Raw genomic sequence first — 20,395 nt, 5'->3', positions numbered from 1 at the left:
CCCACCACCCCCTCACCCTTCAAACCTCACACCACCTCAAACAAAACACTTCTCTCCCTCTTCCCCTCTCTTTTACTCACATGGCCTATCCTTTCTCTCAAACCTACAGCTAGCGTATCACTCTGCAATGCCAAGCGCATCATCAACCACTAGACAAACAGGTAGCCAAATTAGGTGACTTTTCATAACCCCTCCTCAAGCCTTGGGGAAAGCTAAGCCGGAGCGACCACAGCTCCCAAAACAGCACAACGGTGCCTACAACCGAGCGTCCAAGCTTTTTTCCTTCTTCCTTTATCTTCTTTTTATGCCACCAATACATGTTTTGGTAGAAGCGCGAACCTTTTTTTCTTCCCCTTGTGTGATGATTCAACGCCCCTTCACTCTCGCCTACGGGGTGAACCTGATAAGCGCTGCCTAAGCCAAGACTCAACGCCAGGCAGAGAGTACGCGTATCCAATACGCAAGTCTCACTGCCACACGACTTGAATGAGGATGACGACGACGATCCATACGTCTTGCAAGTAGGCAGGCACGACAAAGGTCATCCTTTTCCTTGGGTTTCGGACTGTTTTGTTTTGATGTCGCATCTATCAGATGATGATGGTAATATACAGGCCTGGGAAATGTTTCCAGACAACGTAGCCGTGCGGGTATGCCAGGTAGAAGAGAGGAGATGGAGTGGGGAGAAGATATGAGAATACATGACCACCATGGATCCAACCAAAACACCAAAGCCAACGTGCCCAAATAAACTGTGCCGCTCTAAAATAAACAACTTTTTCTCTTACTTGTTCCAGTCACTAACCTTTTCTACATCATTCCCATGCCGGGCATACCACCTCCCATGCCACCTGGAGGCATGGATGGCTTGTCCTCTGCTGCCTCGACAATCGCAACCTCAGTAGTGCCAAGCAGGGAGGCAACACCGCTGGCGTCAATCAGACCGGTCCGGACAACCTTGAACGGGTCAAGGATACCCGCTGCGATCATGTCCACGTACTCGCCCTTGGCGCTGTCGAAGCCCTTGTTAAAGTCCTTGCCAAAGTCGTCAGTCAGCTTGCCGACAACGACGGAGCCCTCCAGGCCAGCGTTCTCGACGATTGTCCGGGCAGGCCTGGTGATGGCGTTCTTAACGATGCTGACGCCGAGCTGCTGGTCGAAGTTGGCAGGCTTGACGCCGGCCAGGGCCTGGCTAGAGGCCTTCAGGAGGGCCGTGCCACCACCGGGCAGGATACCCTCCTCAACGGCGGCCCGGGTGGCGTTCAGGGCATCCACGAAGCGGTCCTTCTTTTCGCCAACCTCAACCTCGGATGAGCCGCCGACCTTGATGACGGCGACACCACCCGAGAGCTTGGCAAGACGCTCCTGGAGCTTCTCCTTCTCGTAGTCCGAGGTGGTGGGGTCAGCCATGACGCCACGGATCTGCTCGCACCGCTGTGTGATGGCGTCCTTGGTACCCTCGCCGTTGAGGATGATGGTATCCTCCTTGGTGATGGTGATGGAGCCGGTAGAGCCGAGCAGGTCGGCGGTAGCCTTCTCCAGCTTGACGTCGAGTTCGTCAGTGAAGACAGTGCCGTTGGTCAGAACAGCAATATCCCCAAGAATGGACTTGCGGTTATCACCAAAGCCGGGCGCCTTGACGGCAGCCACCTGCAGCTGGCCACGAAGCTTGTTCAGGATGCAGACAGCCAGAGCCTCACCGTCAATATCCTCAGCGATGATGACAAGGGGTCGGCGGCTCTGGGTGGAGATCTCGAGGGCGGGGATGATGTCCTGGACGGCGGAGATCTTCTTCTCCGAGAGGAGGATGAGAGGGTTCTCAAACTCGACCTTCTGCGCCTTGGCGTCGGTGATAAAGTAAGGGGAGATGAAGCCGCGGTCGAAGCGCATACCCTCGGTAACCTCGAGCTCGTCGTTCAGGGTCTTGCCCTCCTTGCAGGTGATCACACCCTCCTTGCCGACCTTCTCCATAGCGTTGGCAATCAGCTTGCCGATGTGGGTATCGCCGTTGGCGCTGATGGTGGCCACCTGCGCAATCTCCTCGCTCGTGGTGATGTCCCTCTTGTTCTTTTGCAGGTACTCAACAACAGCGTCGACAGCGGCCTGGATACCACGGCGCAGATCCATGGGGTTGCAGCCGGCAGCAACGTTCTTGACGGTCTCGGAGAATATGGCGCGAGCGAGGACGGTCGCGGTGGTGGTACCGTCACCAGCAACCTCGTTGGTCTTGGAGGCGACATCTTGCAGGAGTCTGGCGCCGAGGTTCTCAAACTTGTCCTTGAGGGAAACGGCCCGGGCAACGGTCACACCATCTGCAGAAGGTCAGGTCAGCCATGAAGTGATTTGTATGTAGAAGAGATTTAGATTGAAGAGAGACGCACCCTTTGTGATCTTAGGAGAGCCGTAGCTGGACTCGATCAGGACGTTGCGGCCCTTGGGACCGAGGGTCGTGGCAACGGCCTTTGCGAGGGTGTCGACACCAGACAGCAGAGCAGCACGGCCCTCAACGCCGAACTTGAGCTCCTGTTTGCGCAGAGATGTCAGCTTGTTTCAACTCGCAAACCGAGGCAGCCTGGAAATGATGTCAAGCTTCGAATTCGAGCCAACCCACCTTGTGAGCAAAACGGAGCTGTTGAGAGAGGGCGCCGTTGGATCGGAATCTGGAAGCGACGGAAGGGGACAGGGCCGAGGCCGCAGTCCGGCTAGTCAATGCTCGCTGCATCTTGATATTATGTGATGATGAAGATCAAGGAAGTACACGGCGCAAAGGAGACTGGCAAGTTGGGGTATCGAATTGTCCAGCGCACTCAGTGAAGAGGTAGGATGTGAGGGAGAAAGAAAGACTTAGAATCGTGACGACGAAATTCGAGATTCTGAGCTCCAGAAAAAAAAATTGGAGTTGCCGACGAGCATGGGTAAGTTAGCCGGCAGCACTAATGCGCTAACCCAAAAGGGCGCATCATGGGATTCTATAACTTTCTGTGGGGCTCTGGTCGACCTGGATCGCTCCCGACACTCATGGCCCCTGGAGTTCAGGTTCCAGAAGTCAAGGTCGACGACACCATGCTGCCCTCTCAATTTTTGGCCCAACATAGTCCTCGACTATCATTCAAGGGCCTGAGAGGTGGAGCTGGTCCCTCGCTCGCCCTCGCAGCAATTAATATCACAAATTTTGACAGATATTGCGTGGTGCTCGTTCAAATTGTGGCCCTTAATCGCTCGGACAGGTTGTCAAATTTTGTCCAATGTATCATTTAGACACTTGTTACGAGTTTTTGTGACTCTAATCAGGTTGCAGTGACAGCAGGTTGGTCCGCAGATTGTGGAAATTATGCCGCACGTTTTGGAGCATGTACCCAGTGGTCAGTCCAACAAAGGCCCAACGAGGGAGAACACTGAAGCCAAAAGGATGGGAGAAGAAAAGAAAGTCATAGCAGTGGAGAGAGCACGGTGTGAATCACACTTATGCACCACCTTCTGCAGCCCAGACCGGAGCTCGAAAGCCAGGTCTCAGTCTCGTCAATGACAGTTCACAGATAGGCCACGGCCGCCACTACAGATGTGTTCACTGGAGGATGTTATAACAATTTTCATCGATTTCGACAGCTGATGTGTCCGGGATGGTGTTCTTGGACTACTTGGGAGCTCACCCTCCGCTTTTCACCCTCACGATCCTCCGACCCAAACAAGACAGCCTTCAACCGAAAGACATGTGTCAAGAATTTGTCAAGACCTCAGACCTCCCCGACACTGTCCACACAGTCATGCATGTCCGTCAAGAAGACAGCCATTTCCGCAATATTTATCATCATGACCCCCCCCCCCCCCCGGCCCGATCGCTTTCAGGCTCACCATCAGATGGTGAGCCTCAAGCATAAGTTCATCAATCGATAGGTGCGTTAAAGCGACGCACTTGAAGAAACAAATCCTTCCAGCTTCCTCGCAGGCCATGAGTTTTAAGAGACAACGAATTATCCCTGCAATGGTAGCAGCCACAGGAGGTGATATTGCAGCCAGAAGATGCTGCAGGAAAACAATTTTGAGACCATGAGACAACAACGTCCAGGGACTGAGCCGCAAAGCCTACCAAATCAGGACGACAAATCTGGAGGTTGATAAAGTACCGAACGCCGAAACTTCTTAGTCGAAGAAAAAGAATCAGAAGAGAAGAGAAGACCGCAATGAGCCATGACAAGATCCTGGCAGCCATCTGAGAGGAACAAATTTTAGCAGATGGGCAGTTCCAACCTCAGAGCTTCATGCCCAAAGTAACATGAGACGACGACAAATGAGAGTGCCGGATAAGCAGAGAGGCTCATACAGAAAGGCTGTTATTGATCCATGAGATGTCGAGCCAGCTGTTGAAAGAAGGAGAAGTCGTATGGAGACGTAGACATTCCTTACGGACTCAGTCGTCCTTCTGTACCTTCTTCAGCTGGGCAGCAAACTCGTCGGTGTCGCTGAACATGGAGGGGAAGTCCAATGCCCGGTTGGGGTCCTCTTGAAAGCTGGGGCCAGAGACGGACGACAGCATAGGCATATCAAAGCCACCGTTGGACAACATTGCGGGACGGATGATTCCAGCATTCCACTCGTTCATGTGCTACAGGGTGATTGATTAGCTCAAGACTTACTGGGGTAGGAGAGACATCAAGATCAAATTGAGTATACGGAGAGGAACCGACTTACAGTCCGCATGGCAGTAGCGGTGTGGGGAGTGGCACTGGCCATGTCGAAGCTGGCGGGAGACGAGGAGGCCGTGGTGAAGCAGGGAGCTGCTGCAGCCACAGGAGTGCTTGGGAAGGCTATGGGTTGAATCGCGTTCAGGCCGCCAGGGGCCATAGTTGCGTATCCCCATGTCTTGCCGCCGTCGGGAGTGACGGGAAAGATTGGGCCCATGAGGACCATTCCGCCAGGCTCAGCGGTGCCGTCGGTGAATCGGCCGCCGCCACGCTTGGGAGTAGGGGTGCCAAAGACCTGTTGGAAGGCAGCTTGAGACTGGGCGGTGAACACCGGGGTCGCGCCAGGAGTGGCAGTGAGGGTCGTATCCTGATCGAAGTGGGAAGTCACTGTCGTCAGCAAATGCAATTTCTCGTGGTTTTGTTTGAGGAGTGCAATCGACAATTTCTTACCTCGTTGGCAGCACCCTCTTTTTGGTTGACATCGTCCTCGCCCTTGTCGGTGAGCTCATTCTCCTTGACGCCCTGAATACTATCGTCGTCCGACTCAGGCTCAGCATAGTTGGTCTTCTTCTTGGCGGCAGCGCGAGTGGGTCGCAGAGCAACACTCTTCTTCCTCTTGTTGTTGCTGGCGACGAGGGCCTCGTCATCTTCGTCGTCAGGAGACTGGTTAGAGATCTTCTTGCGCTTAGGCTTAGACTTGGACTTCTTTTGGATGTTGGGATTCTCGACAAAGACATCGCTGTCACCGGTCTCGGTAACATGAGCAGCTGCATCAAGAAGTCCATCGAGAAGTCCAAGGTCGGTGGCGTCAGCACTCTTGTCAACGGTGCCGTCGACGTCAGCATAGGCAGCATCACCGAGGCCCTTCTTCAGATCGTCCATTTCCTCAGTCCAGCGAACAGGACGGATGGTCTCGTAGTCTCCAGAACTTTTTCAAAAGGTACGTTAGCTAACTTTGTCTTCAAGAAGGCGTCTAATCGAGAGATTAAACCTACGCGTCTTGGAATCTGCGAACATAGCCTCGGATGGCGGGATCAGGCTTCTGAGTTCCAGGCTTCTGGAGGACGGGAGGGACGAGGTGGCCCTCGGCGATCAAGGTCTTGCGAAGACGGACCAGCTGCTGCTGAACAGAGCTTCCAGAAGAGCCAGGATCTATAATTGATCCCTGTTAGCTGTCCCTCCAGGTGAACTGGGGCATGCATGCCTGCGACACCCGTCTGTCGACGAGCCACTCATAGGAGAGAAGGAAAATGTGTGGCTGACTGACTGAGACGGTGTGCAATATTATCCCAGGGAACGGAGATGTTGCGCAACTGGCACTCGTATTCCATGTGCAAGATGAGTTTCTCCATCATTCGAGGGCCTGAGACTTCGTCAGCTTTTCTTGTTCGTGTTTTGTTTGATCCATCCACGTCACGACTCATATCGACTTGGCGCAAGGATTCTGGACACATAGGCTGTCGAAAGGCAAGAAAAGAAGTGGGAAGAGGTACTTACGGTTCCAAGCGATCAGGTTGCGACCGATCTTACGGCCATTTTGGGCAAGATCGCTCTGCTTGGGGGGGACGTGGGTGTACTGAGACCAGTCGCGGTTCATGCCGCGATAGCGCTTGTTCTTGGGGATGGCATTGCTGCCGTCACCATCGCCAGCTCGCTTCTTGCTCTTCTGACCCATTTTGAACGGTTCTCAAAGTGATTCTTCTCTGGTCTGGGGTGGTGTTCTTGGTGTCAGTGAGACTGACAGTGATCAGGAGGCTGGCAGCAACTTTGCTTTGAGGCGGGAGCTTTTCTGGATAGACTATGGCAGGACGGGCCCCGTGTATGGGCGCCTGGCTAAGGTGTTGCTTGTCCAATAAAAATAGTAGTAGTATCGAAGGAAACGAAAGAAGATGATGGATTAAGGAAAGGTAAGGAAAGGACGGAGAGAGGGAATTTGGTTGTCAGGTGTCTTGTTGAACTACTGGTAGGAGACGTGCAGGAAAAGAAAGATAATAACAAAGGAAGAAGAATGCGTGACTTTCCACACGCAACGCGCAAACCTCGCGAACGTGGAGAAAGACGCGCCAGGATGTCCTCAAACTTACCTCAGCTTTCAGCAGTCGAAATAGAAGACGGACAATGAATCTCAATCACGTGCTCCGCAAGGTGCAATGGGGTTTGGGAAGTGCTGAAGAGGACGAGATATCCACGAGTTGTTGTGTTCTCCGCGTCAGGAGCTGAAGGTACGGTTTGACGAGAAGGGTCAACACCGATTTCCCTCGTCCGCTGCAATGGTGAAAGGAAAGGAATAGGGGACGTATTGTTACGTTACCAGAGCGTGTCTGGACAAGGTGGTGGAGGAGGAGGAGGAGGAAAGAGGGGGAAAGAGAAAAGTCGAAGATAATACGGGGGCGGGGGCCTTTGGTCAGAGGGCATAGGTAAAGCTACTTGCACTGTGCACACATCATTAGTTGCTGTAATCGGTAGTCTCCCACCCCCCTCTCCTTCGCCAGGAATTCAAAATGAGGTAACCACCGACACATCAACCTTGCTCAAAATGACCTTGCGATCTTGAATACTGGAGTTACAGACCTACGCCTCTGAATATTATTTTCTTCTTCATAGTGTTGGACTGGAGACCTAGGAGAAGCAAGTCTCTAGCTACATCATGAAGATCTCAACAGAGAATTACTATTGTTGTGGTAGGATATAAATTTAGGGCCAAGTGTTGTCCTCATCTGGCAATACTTTGGGGCTAGGTCACTCCAGAGTCCGTGCAGCAAGGCACTTGGACGAGCAGGCATTCCCAGTTTGCAACGCACACACATACTCAGTGTCTCTTTTGAGGCCATCAAGAATATTCCGTACTCGTGTGAGATGTGTCCAGACAATGTATTCAGAGGTACTCCGACTGAGAGTATAGCCGCAATAGTCCTGTATTCTAGTTTTGGTTTCTCAACCGCCCTGAACATCCAGATTTCAGTTCTTCCTCCTAGACCCCCAAGCATTTATTCGACGTGAGAATATACTAGTAGACAAACATGACCAGATCTTTCAGCTAGGTCCGTTCAACAATCCATGCAGGACCTGACAATTTCGTCCTCTCGGTCTGTATAAGTTGACAATTCGGTTCCATCTCAGTAGGGCCTCCCACGACAGCCTTTGATAGTCTCTGTGACGAAGCAATTAATACCATTCTATACACACACATCAGCCCTTCCCCCTCCCCCCAAAGGGTTACGTTGAATCTTCCTGAGGTATGAAACCCTAGCAAAGAGGCTTTGCTCTGAGGGCAGCACCTAATTACAGTGCGTTACGTCGAACCTGGACGCCATATTGACCTGAAATGGGTTTCATTAATGGAACGCGAGTGACTACACGCCATTATTGCCGTCAGAAAACACCTTGAGGACTTGTGTGTCATTTAAGGGCAAGAAAAAGCCATGGTAGGTCCCCTTCTAACAGACCACTTACACGGGTTGTTCCGCAGTGAGAGCTGAGGCTCGGCGGCTGCACCCGCGCCAAGGACAGGGATCCTCCCCTGTTGCCTGTCCACAGCGCTTTAGCCTCGAATGGGGAAGTACGTACTTTTCGACTTCACGTGCAACAGGGCAATTTGCCCAAAGTCACCACCGTAATGAGTATTGCCCTTTTATTTCATCGAAACTACCGTTTGTCTGTGTCGAACGAATCCTCCCTGCAGTGGAACTCTCAATATGCCCTCTACCAGATTCCACACAAAGAAAGAGCACAAACGTGGAGCCTTCAAACGACTCATCATCAAGACCAAATCGTAATGTACCGACGTCCTGTGCCAGCATCTGGTCAGAAGAGTCTTCTCCCACCCCTCTTCTCTCTCCACCAACCAGGATAGACTTACTTTTTCCAAAGTCAGACGCAGCCAAGAGTCTCACTGCTTCTCATACCTGCCTAAGAGAAGGCTGGGTTTTGGTGATGCAGCCAGTGGCTGGCGACCTGCTCAGACGTCGAAAAGCTCGTCTGTGTTGTGTAGTCAGCATCATGAACGTGTCCGTCGTGTTCTTGCAATACTGTAGCTGAGGTTGGCGGGAGGACGGCTGTGTGCGTTGGGGCGGCGGTCATGTCACTCGCAAAGTGGTTGACGAAGCCGTATAAACTCTCTGGGGTTGTTGGGTGCATGAACATTTGATGGGCAAAGGCAAGAGGCGCTGGTGGACCAAAGAAACTCGAAGCGGCCGACATCAGATGGACTTTGTCATCAGCTCTATCTCCGTAGGCAACGCCAGGGGTCGTCGTCACAAGTGTGTTTCCTGCTGTCATCTCAGGTGGGGTTTCATTCCGGTCTGTAGTGTACGAACCATTGGCATCGATGGCGTCACCGATCTCGTGCTTGACCTCGTGCTTGACTTCGGCTTTGACCTCGGTCTTGACGTCCTCGTCGATGTCGGCACCTCGAGCGGCCAGCTTGCGCTTCTTGCTGGCTGGGGTTCGGGGGTTGGTAGCTGCCTTGCGACCACCAGGGGTCACTGGAGTGCTGGGGCCCGAGGCGGCGGGCGAGCCAGCACGACCACCACCGAGACCGTTGCCAGTGATACCGTGAGCCTTCATGAGACGCTCGTACCGCTTAGCACTATTGATAGCGTTAGTAAGCAACGGGTCCCAGCCAGGAGTGATGGAAGACACCTACGCGGCACCCTTGCTGATGATGTCGCACTCGGTGGCGACCTGAGTGAAGTCAATCTGGCAAAGTTCTTGGTCAGCTTTATGTAAGAGTTCATTCTTGGTTGGATTACTCACTTTGCCAGCCGTGGAGTGTTTGATGCACGCGATCAGAAACTTGAACTGATCCTCGGTGTTGGAAGGAGGAGCCATGATTGCTGATGTCGTGCAAGATTGTTTCTATTTCTTGACCGTGCGGATGATGTGTCCAGGAGCTGTTGCCCTGAACTGTTAGCTTCCAGTATATATGTGAAAGTGAACACATTTCCGCGCCTCGAAAATCCAATCCACATCAGATGCTCATGCGCGAAAGGGGGTCTCTCCTTGCTCTCTGCCCCCGATGCTTTGGCCTTGTAGCACTGTGAGCTCGTAATCGCTGATCTGATTAAACTAACGTGAGGTAAAACGCGTCAGGAGCAGTCCTTCTTACCTTGATGAGTATTTGATCTTGCAGTACAAAGAAAAGAGAGTCGTCTGGGAGCTTGCGAGCTTGCGATGAGTAGCGGTAACGCAAAGAGGTGACGGTGGGAAGATGTAAAAACGGGACGGCTGGTTGAGAGATGGGGGGGGGGGGAGGGTGTGAGAAGGCTACAGTTATCGAGATACTTCGACCTTGACCCTTGGTTCACGATTAAATGGTTACTTCGTTTGGCTTAACCCTCATTAGTGGCTTGGCGAAGATATGTCTGGGTGGACAGGTGTGCTACGTCTGGAAAGTTTTCTGAAGGGGTGTCCCAATATTCTACTCGGGAGGATGGAGCCGGGCTCATGGATATATGTTGGATCCTTCCCAGTGTCTGACCCCTCAAGGCAACCACTTTCTATTCAGCTTCCTTATATGGCCATCCATGAATCAGCCTGTTGGTCTTGTCTTGGGACCATAGAAAGCCAGACTTGTCCAACATGCCTTCCAGTTGAGCTTGGCTAGCCATGGAGCTGGTTGTCCCATTCTCTGCTGTCTTTCATATGCTTGGGTAACAAGGGTTCGGCAGCAGTAGAGATTCAAAGTCCAATTAAACATCACATCTGACATTATCATGTCATGTCCAAAGCCTCTTTCAAGACCATCCTTTGAGGTGTAGAATAAGAGATGACATGTCCTTATTGTATGTTTGGTAGGATGAACCCGGAATGTATGATAGGTTTCATTCCTGTCTCAGTAGGCTCCAAAGTATTGCAGTATGTCTAACCCATTACTTACGAGATCGACTTACACCCACATTGCAAATAATTACCAAGATCCCAGATCCTCAGAGGGGAAGGGGGAGGAGGAGGAGGCGAATTGGATGGAATTGTTGTATCAATTGCATTACCCAAGCCTTTTCCGTGTCATGGTGAAAGCATGCTGCTGTATTCACGTACTTGTGAGCCTCCTCACAGTGTGAATCTGGTTGAGGACCCCCTTCAAGGGAAAATGCATACACAGTATCTCACCGTTCATTTGAGGTATGCGGAACTGGTTTAAAGTCTCATCATTGCTCCTCACAATGAGTAAAAAGTGTATGATGATGCATTTATATATATAAAGCGAACTCTTCTCGCTCTCTGCAAAGGTCTAGTGGCACAGTCTGTCATTGACAAGAGCGAGTCTTCACTATCTCCTTCAAAAAGAGCTCGAGTTTCTGTTACCATCCATCCTTTTGGTATTCTCTCCCTTCTCCAAATCCATACTGTCGTTCCTGAGTCCACCTTCTCCCCCAATGATGCAAATCTTCGATCTAATCCCAGCCTCGTGTTGACAACAGCGACATCATAACAACTTTAGCAGCCACCCGGATGCTTCTCCAAAGCCAACACCTTCTGCCTTGGTATCCCACACTCTTTCTTCTCCCAGCTTGCATGCGCCTCTTTTCTGACCCTGCATCTGCTGTCCTGTTCATCTTCCATTCTCTTTTCGTTTCCAACCACCGATCGCAACAACGCAGTAACTGCTTCTGACATCAACCCTTCACAGCAGCTCGCAATCCAGATCTGCTCAGTCTCTAACGTGGAACACCAGACCAAGAGTAAGTATATCCGTTCCCATCACTTCAAATTACCTGCCAGCCTTTCATCGCGTACGCGTTCACATGATACTATCTCACCGCATGGGCTACACGGAAGTTACCATCTACCCAACAGCCCCCCTTCCTTCTCAGCACCCAACCATGGAAACTCGTTCTTGATATATTGGCTGAACCTCCTATTCTACAGAGCTACAATGGACTCCCCCTCCAAGATGTCTTCCAACCAGTCGGACAAGGTCCCTGAGGGCACCGGCCCCAAGCCTACTGACGCCCAGATGCGACTGTTGGCCATCATGATGCAAAACATGAAGGGCAAGCCCGAGTTCGATGTAAGTCTACAGCGCGTCCCATTCATCCACCCTGCCTCCGCTCTGAAACTTCCCCTTGCAACAATCTACGACTCAGCTAATACCCTGTTCTCTCATCCAAAAGTGGGATGGCATCGTCGCACAGGCCGGCTACAAGAATGTCACGACTGCCAAATCCGTCTACAGCCAGATGCGCAAGAAATTCGGCTGGAACATGGGAAACACTGCCTCCACCAACACTCCTAGCCCGGCCAAACCTGCTAGCAACGCGATTGCTGGTTCCTCCTCGTCCTCCTCCAGCAACCATCTCGTTGGAGGCGCCAAGACTCCCACGAAGGTCGGCAAGAATCCGGGCAAGGGTGGCTCCTCTGCGAAGAAGCCCCGCAGCAAGAAGGTGAAGGCGGAGCTCGAGGGAGATGGCAAGGAGGGTAATACCTCCGGTGTCGATGCCCCCATCAAAACCGAGCGAGGCGAGTCGATGTGATTGGGAGGTCAAGTCGGAACGGGATGGTCTGCCTCGGACATTCTTTTTTTCTTCTTCTTGCCCCTCAGCCTTGCCCCACTGTTACATTCCGGCTTCTGAGCCCAAGGTTACGATTGGCTGAGGCAGTTTCTTTACACCAAGAAGGATATCGAGGAACTCTGGCCAGCACAACGATTCAGTATCGACGTGCTTTCGAATGATAATTATGAAAACACACAATGAAATTCATCCTGATTTATTTACACTGTTCCACTAAGCCTTTGTACGTGATCATACCTGCATAAGGATGATGATCTTGACTTCAGCTTCGGCTGACGGATTCGACTTGGTGTCAAAATCTCGAACCTGAAGTTGTGGGAGGCTTCAACTTACATCAAGTGTTCACAAGCTCAGTGCAGGGTGAGTGCTGAGGAGTTTATGACGATTGTATGATTTATTCATTGGGGGTGGTCCACTATGTCCAATTCCAAACTGTGTCGGCCTCGAAGCCAACACCACAAGAGAAGAACTTCCCTTTATCTCAAGTAAAACGCATTTCCGTGGACCATACCCTTTCATAGAAAAAGAAGAAAAGAAATCCTCCCCTAAGACGCAACCCAGGCAGACCAAAGATTTTGGTTCCAAGTGCGATCATCATAGCCCAACCACACACGATCCTCCTTCCTTATACCCAAATGAAGCCATCAAAAGTAGCCATCTTTTAGATACTTGGGCGGTGCACGTAGTAAGTAGTCAAGCAACCATGACCGTCGCACCTAGACGTCGCCATCGTCGTCGTACCTGAAGGCTGAAGTCAGTATCATAAGAAATGCATTGTACTTTCACTATGAGGAAGTACTTACTCGGTAGGCTCGTGCTTCACAGCATAACCCTCGAAGTTCTCCTCCTGTTTGACGGACTCGGAGGCGGGAGTCTTCTTCTTCTTGCCGCCAGCCGAAGTACGACCCTTCTTGGTCGGAGTCTCCTCGTCATCGTCAGCGGTCTGACGGACACGCTTAGCGGGAGTTGACTTCTTGGACGAGCTAGGCTCGCTGTTGCCGCCACCGGAGGCAGTCTCCTTGCGCTTCAGCTTCTGAAGGTGCTGACTGGAGAAAATAGTCAGCAAGAAATGCTCACAAAGTACGGTTCAGATGAAGGCAGGAAGGATGCAGCTCGGGTCTTTCCCACTCGGGATATCCTGTTGGATTGGGATGAGGTAAAGTCTAACATGCGATGGGAGGCTGCCTTATAGGTGCAGTCAATGCCACGCTCATTCAGAATGTCGACGGCCTGACGAAGCGTGGCACCCTTGGGCTGTCCACAAGCTACGAGGCAGGCGCCAAACAGGTCGCGCTCCGTCTCTGCGTCCCACTTGACGCCCTTTTTGGAAGGAGTATCCATTTTATTGATGGACACCGTTGGTAGAGGGCAATGAAGTTGGGTTGGTGGTGTTCCTGGAAATTGAGGGAGGAGTGACGATCAAAGTAGAGGGGGGTGATCCAAGCTTGGGGAAGTTGGGAAACAGAAATGAGAGAGGAGAAGGAGAAAGGGGAGAGAGATGTAAGTAAATCCTTGGGGGAGTGTGGTTGGTAGCTTTGGGGGGGAAGGAGAAAGGAATGGGGCTCCGAGGGAAAGTGTTGGGCTGGGAAGCGCGGTCAGAATAAAAGTAGGTGTAGCGTACACAGCAGCCTTGTATGTGTAGTTGTAACCCTTTGCGCAGAGCTCAGGGTTGATCTTCTTCCACTCTACGTCGGTGAGCGTGATATTGGTCACGATAGCCACCAGCAGGTCCTGGTGAGCCTGAGCGGTCCAAACGGTGCGGTCAGACATGATGGAAAGGGGAGACAATATGCGAGATTCCGTGGAAAAGACGTTGCTGTGAGTTGGCAGAAGACCAAAGCTGCAGTTGGATGTGAAAGACGGGGAAGTCAGGAAACAAGAGAGAAAACAGCAAGTGGTTGGGTCTGAGAATGAGGTGGCTTATCAGAAAACAGGACGAAAGGGTTTGGTTGATGCACTTGCAGTCACATCCCGCCCGCTACGTCTTGCCAGATGTGCAATGAGATTTTCGAGCCGATTCCAGGGCACCCCACCGAAACACGAAACTGAGAATTGCAAGCAGGTGACATACTAAAGTCCGGAAGCTGAGAACTCCCAGCCTCCAATAGCCTTGGCCTTTTCAGCAATCTGGATGATATCTCCCTTCGAAAGGGAAGAGTGCTCGAGCGTGGCAATGAGGACGTCCCGGTACAGACCCGCCTCGTTCCAATCCTGCTTGAAAGCATTGGGCTTCGCCATGATCGTTTGTGTATGTATGAAGCGGACGCGGTGTTGTTGATTGGGATCAGGGCGCAAACGTGGGTGAGGTGAGAACAGAATGGAGATGTGTCAAGCCAAAGGTGAGGTGTGGAAAACAATGATTGTGAAATCATGTGAAAGGCTTCTGTGGGGTACACCAGCGGGATCCCGAGATCTTTCGAAGTGAATCGCCTTGTCAACCACTTTCTCGAGACCTGCCAGTGTGGGGAAACGGTCGGTCATATTCAGAAGTGCACTTGCACATTGCAGAATATGACAAACTGGAGAGCACTCTCTATGAAAAAGGCAGCCCCTTCATCTTTTCAAGTCTGATTGGAAAAGAGGCCACTGCTATACCCCAGGCCAAAGCCGCTTCATCCAAGTCCTGGATCATTGAGAAGGGTGCTATGGTAAGACAAGCTGGGATGTGCAAGAACTTGTAAGGTTTGCGTAAGGATCCTTGAGGCTGGTGCCCTCCTGTGCCTGCCTCTGTATGCATATATGTGTGTGCACGTACGGGCAAGAGGTGGGAAGGGGATGCTTTGACACCAGCACTATATGAGGACACAAACATACCGAATTCCCTCCCAGGTGGTCTCGGAGTGGCCATGCTGATGCATGAAGGCAACAATCTTGTTACGCTCCTCATCCTTGAGGTGTAGAAGACCAGGCAGGGAACAGAGGATAGCCCTGAAGAGGACCACTTCGGTCTCAGTGTTCCAGGTGGTAGGCATCTTGAGAAATAGAGAAGCTCGAGGCCCTTGAGAATGAATTGGAAAGCCTCTGGATGGATTCTGTGTTGTGTGTTTTGGTGTTTTGGAGAAGAGCGTGAACAGTGAGGAAAATAGATGGGGAAATTGAGACCCTCTTAAGATTTCCGGCTGGGCAATGATGACCAAGAGCTGTATATGCCACTCCAGCGCAGAATACGAAAACGATAAGATCAACAGACAGACAGGCCAACAAAAAATAAAATCAAACAAGACAAAGACACCAGTGCAGTAGAATGTATGCTGGCAGAGGGAATGTGCTCACCGAATGGCATTCCAATTGATGTCGTTGTGACCTTTCTCCTTCATGAACGCAACAATGGACTCCTTTTCCTCAGCAGAGACACTCTTGTGCACAAACACATGGTACATGCTGTACAAGAGGTCCCTCTCGACCGCTTCGGTCCATTGCATAGGCATTTTATCTTGATGAACGAAGGCTGACAACAGAGAATGGATAGAGAACAGAAGGGGGTTGGCGGCGAGTGTTGATGATTGAGTCAAAGAGAGATGTTGGCAGGAGCAGAGAAGTTCTCTTGTTGCCTAGTGCAGACACGCGACTTGCGTTCTATTGTTTATTACCACCCCTGTGGCAATCAAAAGGTACGTGACTACCAGCGTACGTTACCAAGGAGATCACGTGAACCTTACCGGATGCCCTCCCAGCTGAAGGTCTGGCCACGGTCCATCATGCTCTGCACCAAGATATTTCTGTTGGCTCGAACCGATATGTCATTCGCTTCGAATACCTCCAGGAGGGCCCCGCAAAGAGCCTTGTGGGCTTCATCACTCCATTTCACGGCCCAAGATCTGCCGCGGGCCAGGCTGTATCTAGTGGTCGAAATCTTTGCAGCCCTTTTGGGGGGCCGTCGAGGTTCCATCCTAGTTGTGTTTCGTGCGTGCTGTGTTGATTCCATTGATGCGTGTCGAGGTCTGACGCTGCAAGAGAGCATATGCACGCTGCTAGAATGTTTGGCATGGTGTGTCGACGGGTTCGAAAAATATCATACGGTATATAATGAACGAAGACCTGAATCTTCACGACTCACTCCCTCTTGTCGATGACTGACAAGATAACGTGCAGTGCAGTGAGTGAGCGAGCCGCAACCAGCCTCCCCCCGGCGTACACTTCCCCTACGACACATCAATGGCAATCGACAGAACAATAGTTCAAGTCATTCGTATCTCAGACTCACTGTAGGGCATCTGCTTTGGAGCATCCTCAGTACCCTTCGCAAGCAATTCTGAAAGGGACTGATAAACCTTAAAGAACAGCAACTGCGCATACCAGCCCAGAGTAGTATGTGAAGTGCTGGATTCGTGATATTAAGATAGAGTAAACAATGCGGATAGGCCATTGAGTAAGATGAAACGAATACCTGAACACCGGCTGACCAAATAACAGACACCATTTTCTTTCCAAAGCGTTGACCAAAGCAACGCTGACGTGAACTCCTCCGCTTCTAGACCCTGATCCTGGGTTTCTGGGCGGCTAAATGCCTCCCTCGTCTCGGTACGGCGCCTGCCTTCATGCCTCGCCGTAAAAACTTGAAAGATTAAGTTAGCAAAGAGTAGAAGAGATTGCCCAAAGGTAACTCACTCAGGGTTATAATGCTCCACGGAGCCTGGATTGTTGTGAGCAGCCAACGCACTCAGAATAGCCTCATCATTGAGGGCAGGGTCGTGATTCTCTTCAAGCTTGGCACGCTTAGCAACATGCTCATCAGTCTCTACGTCGACATCTTCAAAGGACACATCCCCTGCATGCATCACGACATGCTGTGGTGGGGGCGGTGCCTGCATCTGATGGGCAGCAGATTCCATCATGGGAGTTGGAGCAGGTCCCACGCCAGGCTGCATGCTCGGCTGGCCCGGTAGAGGTTGCTGTTGAGAATGCCCTTGTGGCGGATGCTGCTGCTCCTGGGCCGGATCAATATCATCCGTGTCTTGAGCAAGGGCACCATCTGCAGCGTTTGCGGTGGACTTTCGAGGTCTGCCCCTCCCAGGACCTGGCCGACGGGTGATTGGGTTCTGTGTGGGATCGACCTTCCTTGGATTGTCGCCCGAGACGCCATTCGCCTCTGCCTTTTGCTGAGCTCGACGGAGGCCCTGGAAGTGTTGACTAGGAACTTGGTCAGCTGGTGCGAACCGCAAGATGGTGTCACTTGAGGAGATGGAACAAGCTCAGTTGGGTTCAAAGTATCAGAGTAGACAAAGGACGTGTGGTGGCGGACAGGGCCCAAGGAGTCACAAAGTATTTTTAAGGCTGCTTTCCACAACACAAGCAGCATGAGACACTGAAGCTGGGGAGTCACGAAGGCGACAATAAGAGAAGGCCAAAGTGGGAGAGGAGAGAAGGCGGGGGTCTGGGGGAAAGTATCAATGCAAGGCGATGAGAACGGCTGACTCACCGGCATCCTTCATTCGTGAAGCCATAACCCATCGATCTCATGTGATTGCCGATCGTGGTCCATTCTGAACCGCTGATGACTCCAATGTTCTTCACTGATAGGATAGTGAAAAACAGGTCCTTGTCGGCCTCTGAAGACGGACGTGGTCAGTCAAAGTATATGTCTACGTGAATGCCAGAGCACCAGTTTGTTGAGCAGGCAGGCTCATGTGAACACATGATTGGCAACTGAGGGACAGACGAAAGGCATCAATGACAGGCAATTTTGGCAGTGATGAAGAGTAGGACAGACGAGCGGGGAACAAGGAAATCAACGGAGAGCAAAGAAATTACTGACTGTCGCCCCAATTCTTGTTATTCATTGTCGGGTGAGAAGACTTGTGAGCTGAGAAGAAGCCCTGGACCGGTGTGAATAGCCTCAATGGCGCTGTTGGGCTCGACTGATTGGCAATGCGATTTATTGTTAGGTCAGTAGCAGTCGTCGTGGGATCAGGGCAACAAGAGGGAGCGGAAAAAGATAGGTGGCCATCTGCCAGGGTTTCTGAGACCACGGGGGGGGCTCTGGAGGGAACCTCGGGGAGGGCAAAAAGCTCTCTGGCTTGGGCTAGCGGCACACCTCCTACGCCAACCAGCCGTCCCAGCCGCTCCGGTCTAGTCTCTATGAGGTTAAAACCACTCTAACCCCCTGCTATGAGCCCGCTCATTCGTCAACCCGCCAGCTCGTACAGGCCCCAACCACTTCTCCCCTTCCCTCCATCTTTCCCCGCCCCTCTCTTCCTCCCGCCCTCCCTTCTTTCAATCAGGTTTCGGCCGACCCTCCTCTACGCCAGTCTAGTCTCTTTCCGGTCATCGGTCATCACCTGACTGCGCGTCTTTCAGGCGTTACCCTGTGGGGCAACCATTATGAGATCCATCCCTGAAGGTGACCAGTTGGACGCGTCTCGGTGCACGACTCGGGCAGATCGCCGCACCAACAGGACGTCAATCCATCGCGGGCTCCGACATTATCCAGCCCCCCCTGAAAGCTCTGTCAGATGGATCCGTGTTACTCATGATTCATCTAGACTCGCCTCTCGCCTGCGACAGATTGCCACTCCTCTTCATTTCCCTCTCTTGATGGATGGCGGATGACGCAGTGCTGTCGTTTTTCCATTGCTCATAGCACATAAAGATGATTATTCTTTGCTTTCTAATTGATCTATTAAGGCTGATATGTATCCCTGTGACCATAAGACAGGCAACGTAACTATGGGAGATGTGGTTTGACCGCGCAAGAGGCATGATGCCTATCGCTCTCCTGCAGCCTGGCCCCCCCTGGCCGCCTACCCTGAATCTGCACTTTTCTAGTCCGCCAATCTCTCCAAAGGATCCAACAAAAAATTTCACCGAGCGTCTACTTATTTCCTGGTAAAGTCTGCAGCAAGGTATGCAGACCTGCAATTCCTCCACGCTCGCATCGGGCCTGGTACCGTCCGGGTTCAGGGCCTGGCCCCCGCGGAAGAGGCCTTCTCGGACATTCTCTGCGACAGTGTTCCAATCAAGATCCCTGGAATCGGTGAACAATCTGCTCCTCTCATCTTGTCTCAGCCTGGATGTATCTGTCTGTGTGTGTGCAATGTGTGTGTATGCAACAAATGACTCACTGTCACAAAAGCCATCTCTAGTCACACCTTTCCAGGCTTGTCTTGCATCGAGGAAAATCGCACTTTGTGATGCTACCTCCCCCACTCCTGCCAGCCCTCCTGCCTGGCCGTTGGACATCAAAGATACTGACACACAACCCAGCCACGCCTCGAGCTGGACGCAGATGATTGCGTTTCCTGCAAGAACGGGGCAAGGGAAAAACCAATACATTCCGATCCTCGTCTCAGACAGAGACCAGTGCCTTCTCTTTCGACCTGGCCCTCCTAGACCCCGATCGATCCTTGGGTTGTCTCGAGGTAGAGGTACTTGGTGTACAGGGGCCAGGATCTGAAAAATGGATGCAACCCATCTACACAGCGGTACGAAAACCACTTTACGCGAAGTGCCGCGATAGCAGATCGAGCCCACACCACCCTTCGCGTGTGGTCCCTGATTTGTTGAGTCTCCGAGGTAGTGACCAGGCAACTACAGGCACCCGCTGCCATGACCTGTTTCCATTTTTCTTCTTCTTCTTTTTGGCGGCTACAAGACTCTGTCAAAAAGCAAGAAGGCCCGAGCAGGATAATTCCAGACTTCTTTTGATTCCCTTTGCCATCCTTCTTTGAGCGGTCTCCCTCCCCAAACAGCGGCAAACAAGTATTCATGCGGTGGCTTCCCTTTTGGTTATGGTCCCTATTTTGTCAAGAACCCTAGTGGTCACACTTGGGCTCTCTTGTTGAGATTGAGTTCATTCTGCTCGGGCTTGTTGCCGATCCTATCCTGGGGAGTAGCAGCACCGAGACCAGCACAAGCTCTTGGCTTTGCCCACTACTGCCTTTCCCTTCCTTGGGGGAGTCACTGCAAGGCATCATCTCCTTGATTTCTTTTAAGACTTTTGGGTAGACCTGACATATAATAACCTCTCAAGCCTCGCCTCACTGATTTTCACATCACCTTATCAAGCGCTTCACTACACACACCCACACGTATTTCCAAGTCCTCCTCACCAGAGCGGATCTTTCCTTGAAGCGGGTCCTCCCACTGGCAGTTCTCCTACGAGTGAGCCCTGACTGGAAAGAGGAAAGGGAAAGGGAAGGAGAAGAAACCCCGCTCGCATCGGATCAGTGCCTGCTCACTGCTTTCAGTCCCAATATTCCT

The 20,395-nt window shown here is 51.8% G+C and overlaps 8 protein-coding genes across 8 annotated transcripts; 1 reads left to right on the top strand and 7 right to left on the bottom strand.

Annotated features, from left to right (window-relative positions):
- Window positions 1-552: 552 nt before the first annotated feature.
- On the bottom strand, window positions 553-2,832 carry M406DRAFT_356149 (heat shock protein 60, mitochondrial precursor). Its single transcript, XM_040923370.1, has 3 exons — window positions 2,612-2,832; window positions 2,382-2,523; window positions 553-2,312 (listed from the first exon to the last, which is right to left on the bottom strand). The coding sequence occupies exons 1-3, from the start codon at window positions 2,720-2,722 to the stop codon at window positions 811-813; spliced, it is 1,755 nt and encodes a 584-aa protein (XP_040776930.1). The 5' UTR covers window positions 2,723-2,832; the 3' UTR covers window positions 553-810.
- Window positions 2,833-3,692: 860 nt separating this feature from the next.
- Window positions 3,693-4,403, bottom strand: M406DRAFT_101526 (uncharacterized protein). The gene has a single exon (XM_040914954.1). It carries the CDS (start codon window positions 4,208-4,210, stop codon window positions 3,884-3,886), a length of 327 nt encoding a protein of 108 aa, XP_040776929.1. The 5' UTR covers window positions 4,211-4,403; the 3' UTR covers window positions 3,693-3,883.
- A 5-nt stretch (window positions 4,404-4,408) lies between these two features.
- M406DRAFT_351253 (uncharacterized protein) lies at window positions 4,409-6,357 on the bottom strand (the record flags this gene model as incomplete). Its single annotated transcript, XM_040922609.1, has 6 exons — window positions 4,409-4,603; window positions 4,690-5,049; window positions 5,133-5,610; window positions 5,678-5,834; window positions 5,950-6,045; window positions 6,180-6,357. The coding sequence occupies 6 exons, from the start codon at window positions 6,355-6,357 to the stop codon at window positions 4,409-4,411; spliced, it is 1,464 nt and encodes a 487-aa protein (XP_040776928.1).
- Window positions 6,358-7,964: 1,607 nt separating this feature from the next.
- M406DRAFT_329810 (uncharacterized protein) lies at window positions 7,965-9,512 on the bottom strand (the record flags this gene model as incomplete). The annotated part of the gene is made up of 6 exons (XM_040920462.1): window positions 7,965-8,002; window positions 8,136-8,202; window positions 8,588-8,655; window positions 8,999-9,270; window positions 9,328-9,380; window positions 9,438-9,512. 6 exons carry the CDS (start codon window positions 9,510-9,512, stop codon window positions 7,965-7,967), a joined length of 573 nt encoding a protein of 190 aa, XP_040776927.1.
- Window positions 9,513-11,577: 2,065 nt separating this feature from the next.
- On the top strand, window positions 11,578-12,157 carry M406DRAFT_68346 (uncharacterized protein; the record flags this gene model as incomplete). Its single annotated transcript, XM_040925160.1, has 2 exons — window positions 11,578-11,694; window positions 11,798-12,157. 2 exons carry the CDS (start codon window positions 11,578-11,580, stop codon window positions 12,155-12,157), a joined length of 477 nt encoding a protein of 158 aa, XP_040776926.1.
- Window positions 12,158-12,912: 755 nt separating this feature from the next.
- M406DRAFT_68345 (uncharacterized protein) lies at window positions 12,913-14,434 on the bottom strand (the record flags this gene model as incomplete). Its single annotated transcript, XM_040925159.1, has 4 exons — window positions 12,913-12,937; window positions 13,000-13,242; window positions 13,818-14,012; window positions 14,268-14,434. The coding sequence occupies 4 exons, from the start codon at window positions 14,432-14,434 to the stop codon at window positions 12,913-12,915; spliced, it is 630 nt and encodes a 209-aa protein (XP_040776925.1).
- A 2,370-nt stretch (window positions 14,435-16,804) lies between these two features.
- M406DRAFT_322185 (uncharacterized protein) lies at window positions 16,805-16,974 on the bottom strand (the record flags this gene model as incomplete). The annotated part of the gene is made up of 1 exon (XM_040919609.1): window positions 16,805-16,974. A coding segment is annotated over one exon (170 nt), but the record flags the coding sequence as incomplete, so codon positions are not given.
- A 637-nt stretch (window positions 16,975-17,611) lies between these two features.
- On the bottom strand, window positions 17,612-17,970 carry M406DRAFT_225235 (uncharacterized protein; the record flags this gene model as incomplete). Its single annotated transcript, XM_040915729.1, has 2 exons — window positions 17,612-17,745; window positions 17,952-17,970. Coding segments are annotated over 2 exons (153 nt in total), but the record flags the coding sequence as incomplete, so codon positions are not given.
- Window positions 17,971-20,395: the final 2,425 nt, after the last annotated feature.

Source organism: Cryphonectria parasitica, assembly GCF_011745365.1.
Source record: "Cryphonectria parasitica EP155 unplaced genomic scaffold M406scaffold_4, whole genome shotgun sequence".
NCBI lineage: Eukaryota > Fungi > Ascomycota > Sordariomycetes > Diaporthales > Cryphonectriaceae > Cryphonectria > Cryphonectria parasitica.
Note: the sequence above shows the minus strand (reverse complement) of the source record. Positions and strands in the feature narration are given on the sequence as shown.